A 10236-nucleotide genomic window follows, 5' to 3' on the forward strand; every position below is an offset into this window, starting at 1 on the left:
CGTTGGCCGACAAAAGTTTATGTCAGCCTTAAAATTTTTTTTATGTATGAAAACCTTGACAACTGCACTGTTACACCGTAAATTACAAATGTACCCAAAACTATTGAATTGTGGCCGGTTTTAGCATTTTTTGGGGAGCGGATTCGGATTTGGCCGTTTCCCTTTGCTGCCATCTGGCAACCATGACAGAGGGTAACCTCTAACCGGCGCACTGCGAAGCGCGCAGTCGAGAGTTAGCACTGGCGCGGGTCGGACGCAGCTTATCCTGCGGAACTGATTCATCACTGAAATGCCACTAGGATGAAAAATTTAAATTACTTTGCGTCTTTTTATATCACTGGCGTGATTTTACTGGATTATGGTCTCATCACGAATGAGTGTTACGTGACGTGAATAGAGACTACCTGATAAACGATCACGGACCAGAAAATTATTTTCTGCCGTGAAATAATTCTTGTGAAAAAGAAACATAATTTGTCTTGAAAGATTAATGTCGATTTCAGTTAATGTACTTTAAAAATTGTACAATTTTGCTCCAGAGAAACCAAGTGTATCTTCAGAATTTTGAAGAGGCACACACAACATAAACTCTAATTGGAAGGTAATTTTTTGTTGTTATTAACAAATGTGAGTGGCTAGTGATTTTTTCGTGTTGACTCTACGCGATGACAATATAAATTAATATCGATGTTCCTAAAATATGAGCCTCCTACATTATTATCATGAAATAGCATGTTTTCCTCGGCTATTTTCGATGAACATATTATCAATTTTTATCAATCATCATTTGAAGAACTACCCAGGCAGTAGCACCAGCAGTTTCATTTGATTGGAATTCGTATGAATTTGTTTTACATAAATTCTATATAATTTGATCCACCACAATGTCTTCCGCCTAACTAAGTGTGGCTAATGGCGTGATTTCGTATAAAAATTATTGCATTTTAAAAATTCCATTTACATCAGCGCACCATTTTATCTCAAACTCCAAAAATATCCTAAAATATAACAGAAGTCGGAACCTTTTTAATGAAAAATTCTTGTCTAAAATGATGCAGCCTAATTCTAAACGTGTTAGGAAAAATCACTCAAATTTTTCAACTATGAACAAGTTTCGTATTGTGAACATTTAATATATACAAATTCAAAGGATCAAAGCCCGTAGCATACCAGTTGGTCTTGACCTTCCTATAATAGAATATAATAGTTGTAATACGCTCGAGATAAAACCAGCGTTCACAATTCATTTGGATTTATATAGCTCGAGATTTGAATGCACTGTAAGTGGCACCGCTGAAGTTCTAATTTGTAAGGTCGTAAAGTTAAGGTAGTTACTCGGACCCATGATGCGTTTATGGGTATTATGGGTCATATAGAGCAGCATGGCGCTCCTGTGGGGCCACGTTACACTAAAAAAAATAAATGGGTTATTGTCCAAATAATTACGCACGTTCTTATACAAAGCATTAAAACAGAGATCGGACGTAACACTGATACACCTCTTTGCCGTGACAGACTGGGTTAAGATGATGTACTGAATGGCACAAAGTGCATCGGTATTTAGACAAAGACCCACTCATTTCTGTGAGTGTAATGAGAGTCGGAGCAGACAATGTTGGTGTATAAGTCATCCGCTGGCGCCATGTATGTGGCGCCTGCCAAATCATAAGGAAAAATGAGCTTAAGTAAATAATTGCTAAATTTCAACGAAATAATGAAATATCAAATCAATTATCAATTTTAAATATTATCAATATTATTTTTTAAATATTATATTATTTTAAATATTATTTCGATATATTATCAATATCGAAATATTATCAATTTAATGTATTTAAATAAATTTGATGTGAACTTTAAATAACCGTTATATTTTCTGTAGGAAAATAACCTTTAAATTAAACAGTATAGATGAATAAAGTGACCTTGAGGATGTTGCGAGGCGACAGATAAATAATGCTCTCGTAATGTCAAACCTGCGCTCGTGAACTGAATTTAATGAACCCGCATGCGTGACGAGGGTTCAAAGTGCGTCATGATGAAGATATTTTCATCATTGTGAGCCTTGCTGATTCTCGATGTTACTTAATGATTTCACGTTAATGTGAAAGGATTAGTGTTAAGGATTACATGTTAATGCAAAGTATTATAGGTTTAAAAAATCTAAATTGAACCGAGTCATACAATATCATTCACTGCTTAATGGAACTTCACATTCACATTGCACTATAATTACATAAATTTACCTATGTACATCATTACATGGTACACAATGTCTCTTCCATGTCTATCATTTCGTATATTATTCCACTGGTACCCATATCTTTACTCCATGCTTATCATACTGTATCATATCTTGATACCTTATACCTAATCTATTTCCATCATTCCATATATCATATCACGATACCCTATGTCTACCCCATACCCATCACATCGTAGTACCCTACGTGTTCTCCACGCTTATCATATCTTATCATATCATAGATATGTCATATTACAGTACCATCTGTCTACACAATGCCTATCATATGTCATGTCATTGTACCGATGTTCACTCTACGTCTCATATTTATTCACCCACCTATGAAAATTTTTTTGTGAAATTCTAAAAATCTAATGATTGATTTCATTCTATCATTATTGTAATTTTAATTAAACTTCTTTAGCAGCAAGCGACTCACATTCCTCATGAGCCCAGAACTTGGTTTACTCAGTTGTGTACAACAAGGGCTGATGCAACACCCGAGAAAACACTCCATAGATTATCTTACGAACGCTAAAGTTGTTTCAATACAAGCACAAGCTAAGGCTGCTTGCCCAAACTATGCTTGAGAAGCTCTGGGTGTTGATGGTCGAGCATAGCACGCATACCACAACCTCGTCTTGCACGTACAACACCCTTGGTAAACATTACCCCGGTCGCTGCTCGAGAGAGAACTGTGGGCTCGCTTTGTTCGCTTTTAGATCCTGCACACAAGTCTCCGACATGAAGGCAGTCACTGTAATCTATACCGCATGTTTGCTTAACGTAAATTTTCGTATAGAATCGGGTTGCAGAAAAATAGTGAAATTCCATTATGATTGCCTAACGTAAACTTTCGTATAGAATCATGATGCAGAAAAATAATGAAATTAATATATAATTGCCTATCGTACACTTTCCTCTGGAATAGTGATGGAGAAAAATAGTGGAATTCCTTCATGATTGCTTAACGTAGACTTTCGTATAAAATCGTGATGTAGAAAAAGAGGGAAATTGTGTTGGGAAGCAAGTACGTGGCGGGAAAATTTAAAAGTTGGTCATGTGAAACTTGCGGGAAGAGGGCAAAAGCAAACTGTTTTTATTATCAACCACGAAAAAAATTCACTTAAGTGATATTTAAAAAAACATTCGAATTTAGTTTATTTGAATTTAATTACTTAATTAAATATTCGTTTATTAGAATTTAAATGCTAAGAATTATATTTTTGTCACGGGATCAATGGAATTTGTGAAGGCCGAGCGCAGTGGGCAGCTCTTGCTAAGCGAGCTGCCAGAGACCAGCAGTTCCGACACGGGGTGTTGATAGCCGACGGGCGCCACCGCGCTTGCCCGGCGTCGGATTCATGTATTTAAGTTCTGAGTGCAGCAATATGGCTTAGCAGGGCACTATATTTCGTACAAAGTTTGAAGCTCTTAAACCCTGCATATCACTGAAAATATATGAATAAACTTGATGAAATCAAACAATAAGTATAAAAGTCATAGAGAAATGTTTGGCGTGAATTATATATAATTAGGAGAGTCGCGTGAGCTCTTTTTGCCGTTGATCGGGAGCGGCTGGTTTTCGAAGCCTCAGGAAAGCCTGCTGCTTTCATTTCTGTAGCTCGCAGAATTCGATATATCACAAAAAATATTCTGCACACTAACAAATTATACTAGAAGACATTCTGCTATAAAAAATGTAGGATGTTGAAAGTGGTTTTAGTAATAATTTCATAGTATACGAGTTCTAAAATTCTAATTTCTCTTGCAGGATGTGGGAAGAGTGGGTGTGCCTCACAGCAGCCCTCCTGGCGATGCAGGTGAGCCTGGAGGTGGTAAGAGTGCCGCTCACTGCCGCCGAGGACTCGCCCCATAGTTTTGCCAATCAGACCTCACCATCAACCATGCGGCTGTTCAACGTATCGGGTGAAATTGGAAACAAAAGCTGGTCGTGTCCAGAAGTGAACTTCCTTGAAGATGTGTCTTGCATTTGTGACCTACCGCACACGCTTAGGTGTAGAGGGAACGCCACCAACAACACTGTGCTCACAGCGCTTACCCAAAGTCTCATTGGTGCTCAAGTCTCGCTTCTTGACTTATCCATCCATCACGTGTCAGTTCTGCCAGATGCAGTCTTCCAGGGCCTCCAGTTATTAGGCCTCGTCATCTCCTCTGCAGGAATTAGCTTCCTGAATGTCAGAACTTTCAGCGGCCTCGAAGGTTCCTTAGCTGCTCTCGCTATTCCTTCTAATTCTTTAACAAAAATACCCTTTGAGGCATTGCAAACACTTACACGCTTGCAGAGAATAGATCTTAGTGAAAATCAACTGGAAGAGCTACCCTCGCGTGCCTTCCCAACCTTAATACAACTACACAGCCTCAGTTTGGCTGGCAACAAAATACGACTCATTCAACCGGAAGCTTTCGTGAGGCTTCCACAAATGAGAACTTTAAATTTGAATGACAACAAACTCGACGCCGTTCAAATAAGCGAAAGGAATCTTTGGGGCCTACACGTATTAAGAGAACTATCTCTGCAAAATAATTTGCTCAAGGGTTCTATTACCTCTAAGTTCATTTCAGGGGCACCGACAATCACGTCCCTAGATCTGTCACGCAATGCTCTCACATCAATAGCGACAGGAGCTTTGAGCACTTATGGAAACCTTCAGGTCCTGGATTTATCTCATAATCAAATTGACGTGATAGAAGATAACGCATTGCAACACTTAAATAAGTTGCAGGAACTGATATTGAATCATAACAGAGTTGTGGCGATATCGGGATGGTCATTTGCTCACGTGCCTAAGTTGACGACGCTGCGTTTAGCCGACAACGCCCTTCTCGCCGTGACGGAAGACCTGGTGCACAAGCTTCCGTCTCTCAGTACCCTCGATCTCGGTGCTAACGATATTACCTTTCTTCAGCCTCACGCCTTCAACAGCACCCCAAATCTGCAGCACCTTAGTCTCACCGGTAAGATTCCAATTTTTTTTATAAAGCGTGCAAGTCACGAGATGGTAGGCCAATAATCTCTGAGGGTTGGACTCCACATTTTACCCGATTCGTCATCGTCTATGTAATTTTGTTGGCATCATATAATATGAATCTTTAATTTGAAGAAGTTTATTGGACTCTGAAGTCTGAATTGATATGTCATTTCAAGCAAATACCTAAGAAACTTTTAAAGCTGACTTTTTTAAATAGTACCAGAATGAATATTGTTAATAATGAACAAAAATCCACCCTTTATTCCTTCTTATAACACATCAAAGCCCTGACTGCCTCCTCACTTTAATGGTGGCCGGGCACCTCAACCAGTCTCGTCTCTTGCATTGGTAGTGTGGGTGGCGACTGATATGAGTTTCTTGGAATGAATGTTGACACTGGAAGTTTGTAATGGATGTATTGTACTAATAATTTGCAATGAAATTTGCGTGATCTGAAGTATTTAGTGTAGCATCATATAAGTAGCGCCAGTTCTGTCAGAACGAGTGTCCTATAATACTTATTTATTCAGCGAGTGTGTGAGTTACGACCGTCGATGCCGATAACCTCGCTAGCTAGCAGCGCTAAAGCCGCCGGCCGCCAATACAAACGATCTATTCTATTTCATAGACACAAATGATACACATCTTTCTAGCGCGATCAAAACAGCTATGTAGTCATCATGTGGTTTTCGAACCCTACAAATCGTAGTATTGACCAGTATTATACGCATTTAAGTGACGAGCGGCGAGTTATGTGCAGTTCCTACACAGTGGCGACTTAGATGGCATTGACGGCGACTTATTTACTGTAGCACAGTAGTTAGCAACACTGTAGCGCAGTGATGGCTGCACAGAGATGAGAGGGGCTAGACATGGGTTCGAACATTGGGGAGGACCTCAGTGCATTTTTCGGTGTCGCTGGTGGGCGGGGCTAGGTTGCCGTAGGTAGGTGGTGCTTTCAGCATGGCATTGGGTGTGTGTAAGTAAACGAACTCTTAGTACTTATTACCTGGGGGATCTTAAGGGGTCAAGGCTTACTATCAATTGGTGCGCAAGACTGTTAATTCCGCATTGCTTGAGCAGTAACCGAATGACGTGACGTTGATCCCAACGTAATTTCAACATCGACAACTACTGTGAGCTCTGCCGAAAACTGTGAATACTTCTGATTTGTTCACTTCGCAGACAACCCGCTGCACTGCGACTGTTCTCTATCGTGGCTCAGAGTCTGGCTGTTGCGTGACGCGGCGCTGTCCTTGGAAGAGAAGCGTTCAGCAACGTGTGCCACTCCTCCGCACCTACAGAACGCCCCGCTCGTGAGTTATAAAGCCAAAAATTATGTAAATTCTTCTCAAGCGAAGTTATTCACAATTCGGTACTGCGTTTGCATGTTGTAATTCTTTGTGAAATCTCACGCAACTGACTATCGTACGCGGTATCGGAAGCATGATATTGATGATTTCATCAATGTTTTCGGAAACTAATAATCATTTCTGTCTTGTCAGCACAGTATCGAAGCCAATGATGAAAATGTGTTTAGACTGAAACGAGATATCACGCAAAAATTATTTAAAAATTACTGAAATGACATACATGAATACATATTTTAAAATGTAATCAAATAACAAGTAGATATTAACTATTACCTTCATTTTTTTGAAATGTGCTCTTATTTACATTGAATGACAGATTAACGTTCATCAGATTTTGTCACAGAATTCACTCCATAATTATTCACAGAGGTGACTCAATTTGAAATATCTTATGGCCCATGATATAACTATAGGCCTACGTGGCTCATCAAACCTATTAATATCGGAGAAACTTACATCACAATTACATATTGCGATCATAATTTTGTTTGTGGAAAGTTTTACAATTATAGTTTTTGTTGTTCTCATTTATGATTAATTCTAAATCTAACGACAGGTGATGCTCGAGGCCGAGGAACTGAAATGCGCCGAGGACAGTTCATTTCATGACTACCAAGACTTCTACTCCGACTACTATCACGACGCTGCAACTCAGGGCATGCGGATGTCAGAAGCGGAAATTTCTCTGCAGATGTCTAGGTGGACAGATGCAGGACTTCAACTGGTGTGGAAAGTGGACGAGAAAGCCCTTCCTTACGCATGTGAAGCAGTGTTTATCTACGAGATGCACAAAGTTTCAAATGAAAAGCATCAGTTACTCACAGAAAAAGTTGACGCAAATTGCAGTTCACAGGCGCAAAGTAATCCCGAAAGCGTCAGCGTTACAATACCGGAAAACGTCCTTCAAGTTGGATCTACTTATAGGTATTGTCTTGTTTTGCTTGAGTACGGAACCAGCGATCAGGAGGGTTTCCTGCCAGGTTGCTCTGAACCGCTTCTTCTGGTTGCACCTTCGTCGGTCTCACCTCAGGGTTCAACCAACCCAATTGAAGTCAACAGTTTAACAGCGGGTGGTCAAGGAGGAGTTTTAGTTGTTCACAGTCGTATCAGTTATTTTGATTCACCTTGTACTTACATTCTGGTTGTGATTAAATCGAGAACAATAGCTGCGTACAGGCAGTTGAACTGCAGCGAAGCTCGACACATATTTACAAACCTCGACCCAGGTGAATACATGGCTTGTGTAGCACCCGATTCATCTCATTCTATGTTCAAAAGTCTGGAGTCTCTAGAAAGTTTGCTCTTGACGGCAGAAAATGCCACAAGCGCACTACACATGACTTTCCCAGCATGTACACCGCTTATAGAACTGGAGCGTGTCAGTTCCACTTGGAAATCTGAACCTCTCGCAATTCTGCTCTTCACTCTGCCAGGATTGGCCCTTATTATCACTCTGTACATTATTGGAAGAAAAGTATGGAGAGGCGGAGAGTCTCATTTTAAATGGTATCCAAGAGCGAGAAAATCAGTCAATTATTTTTTGTACACAGGGACGAACGAGTCTCCTTCGGTCAGTTTCGATTCCTTGCCCTCGATGGCTCCTGAAACTACGACGAGAGTGTGATGCTCTATGCTTCGATATACTCAGACATCGTTACTCCTTGCATTAGTTATATCGCGAGTTTAGTATTAGGAACCCATCAACTGTGCAAAAATTAATCAAATGCTTTCAAAAATAAGAATTTAGGAGTGCGGGAGTAAGTATTTTCCCGCCAAAGTAATTGCGGGAAAATAACTCAACAAAAACTTACCATAATAAATTTTATCTCGTCATTATTATCTAGATTATACAAATAATACTGTGTGTTTAATAAGCATTTAATTAGGGGCATTTGTTTATACTAATCGTTGTAAAAAGTGTCTACAGCCATATTTTTTTATAGCACTCAAGCTAACTAGTCTTCAATTTAATGTAGCCCTGTCACTTATTCTGCTTCATGAGTCAATAAGTTTAGCATAGAAAATGATGAACTTGTACACGAAAGCTATTCCGTTGTGACCTGCAAGATATCCGTTTCATTTAAACAAGCTTGATACACTTTATAGAACTTTTCACACATTACACTCTTAAAACTGCTACTCATATTTTTTAATTGAAGAATCTACTAAACTACTCCTGTTGATGAAGTCGCTTACTCCCTAGGTTTGACTCTACCACGTTGATATTTGTATTATTCTGCACGACCAGCAGTTTTATTAATTTTTTTTTTGTATTTCCTTTCAACTCATGAAGTGTCGCGCCCTGAAATTTAATGCGTTGCCTAATGAGATTTTCAAAAAGTTGGTTGAACTTCAATGTGACATCCACACTCGTGCCATCTCATTGCAATAAATTGTTTGAAGGTAGTTACGTTCTTTCACGAAAGGTGTCTTTACCTGATAAAGTATTTCTCTTTATCAAATTTTAAAAGCTTTTCAGTTTGAAGCCTCGTACAGTGATTTTAAGAAAATACTCCAGCTATTGAAGTGTTCTTCCTAGTCTACTGTAAATACTTGCTCCATAGACGCTTTATTTTTTCCGGTAGTAACAGTTTTATCGATGAACATGTGACGTCGGGTTGCAAGGCGCAATACCGAAGAAATGTCCATTCACTCTGCAGCGTGCCATATAAAAATATTTCGTACTCTGATAAGTAGAGAAGTGATAGACGGTGAAAACGCATCACTTTGGCATTCTTAAATTACTCAGCAAGCGCACAATTAGTTTGTAACTATCCGGACTATTGTGCTGTAGTGCATGAAGGATAGTGTGACATGTCAAATATTAAATAGATATTTAATAGTAAATATGTTCGGAACTAGAGTTACTAAAATTCCTGCTTTGATTCGCAAATCAGAGATATAAGGTAATGTACAATTTTTATTGAATAATGCGTGAGGCATTGTGCCTGAGAGTCCCACCACTGAGCTCGCAGTATTTGACTGTGGGTCTCAGTTGTGAGGTTAAGGCAGGGCAGTTGTGCGGTTAAGCCATCATGTAGGCAGGGCAGTTGTGCGGTTAAGCCATCATGTAGGCAGGGCAGTTGTGCGGTTAAGCCATCATGTAGGCAGGGCAGTTGTGGGGTTAAGCTATCATGTAGGCAGGTCAGTTGTGGGGTTAAGCTATCATGTAGGCAGGGCAGTTGTGGGGTTAAGCTATCATGTAGGCAGGGCAGTTGTGCGGTTAGCTATCGTGTAGGCAGGGCAGTTGTGGGGTTCTCATGTAGATAGGATTCCTTACATTTCTCTGCTCTCTCGTACATTTCTCTGCTCTCTCGACGTCCCGTGTAAGCGACCTCTTGTTCGAGTGTCTTAGTTTCTGTTACTTTTCACCTGTCAGGCTGCCCCTCCTTGTCACTTCGTCTCTTTGAGATGCTAACGCTGCTTGTTTCGAGTCAGCTTCAGCGGGCTGGACATCTGGAACCTTCCGCCCCTTGTGGGTGATGATTAATTTGAAAATTTTTCAATAATTTCGACCTTCCGCCTTCCGAAATATGTAGTTTGATAGCTGAAGCGCCAGCAAACCATTCTACTACTACAACTATTCGATAATTTTAAGCTGACGTATATTGATTTAGTGCCAAGA

General features: G+C 39.9%; 1 protein-coding gene across 2 annotated transcripts in view; it reads left to right on the top strand.

The window, feature by feature from the left end:
• LOC108682801 (leucine-rich repeats and immunoglobulin-like domains protein 1) overlaps positions 1-9523 on the top strand; it is a 32863-nt gene extending 23340 nt beyond the window's left edge. Inside the window, exons 1-4 of one of the 2 annotated variants that reach the window (XM_018172042.2) lie at positions 240-601; positions 4020-5224; positions 6424-6554; positions 7168-9523. In XM_018172042.2, the coding sequence (XP_018027531.1) occupies positions 4021-5224; positions 6424-6554; positions 7168-8235 (2403 nt within the window). In that variant the 5' untranslated portion in view covers positions 240-601; position 4020 and the 3' untranslated portion in view covers positions 8236-9523. Of the gene's footprint in view, positions 1-239; positions 602-4019; positions 5225-6423; positions 6555-7167 lie in introns of those variants that run through there. The other variant, XM_018172041.2, reaches the window with a different exon arrangement.
• Positions 9524-10236: the final 713 nt, after the last annotated feature.

The sequence above is a fragment of the Hyalella azteca genome, unplaced genomic scaffold (assembly GCF_000764305.2).
Source record: "Hyalella azteca isolate HAZT.00-mixed unplaced genomic scaffold, Hazt_2.0.2 contig12609, whole genome shotgun sequence".
Taxonomy (NCBI): domain Eukaryota; kingdom Metazoa; phylum Arthropoda; class Malacostraca; order Amphipoda; family Hyalellidae; genus Hyalella; species Hyalella azteca.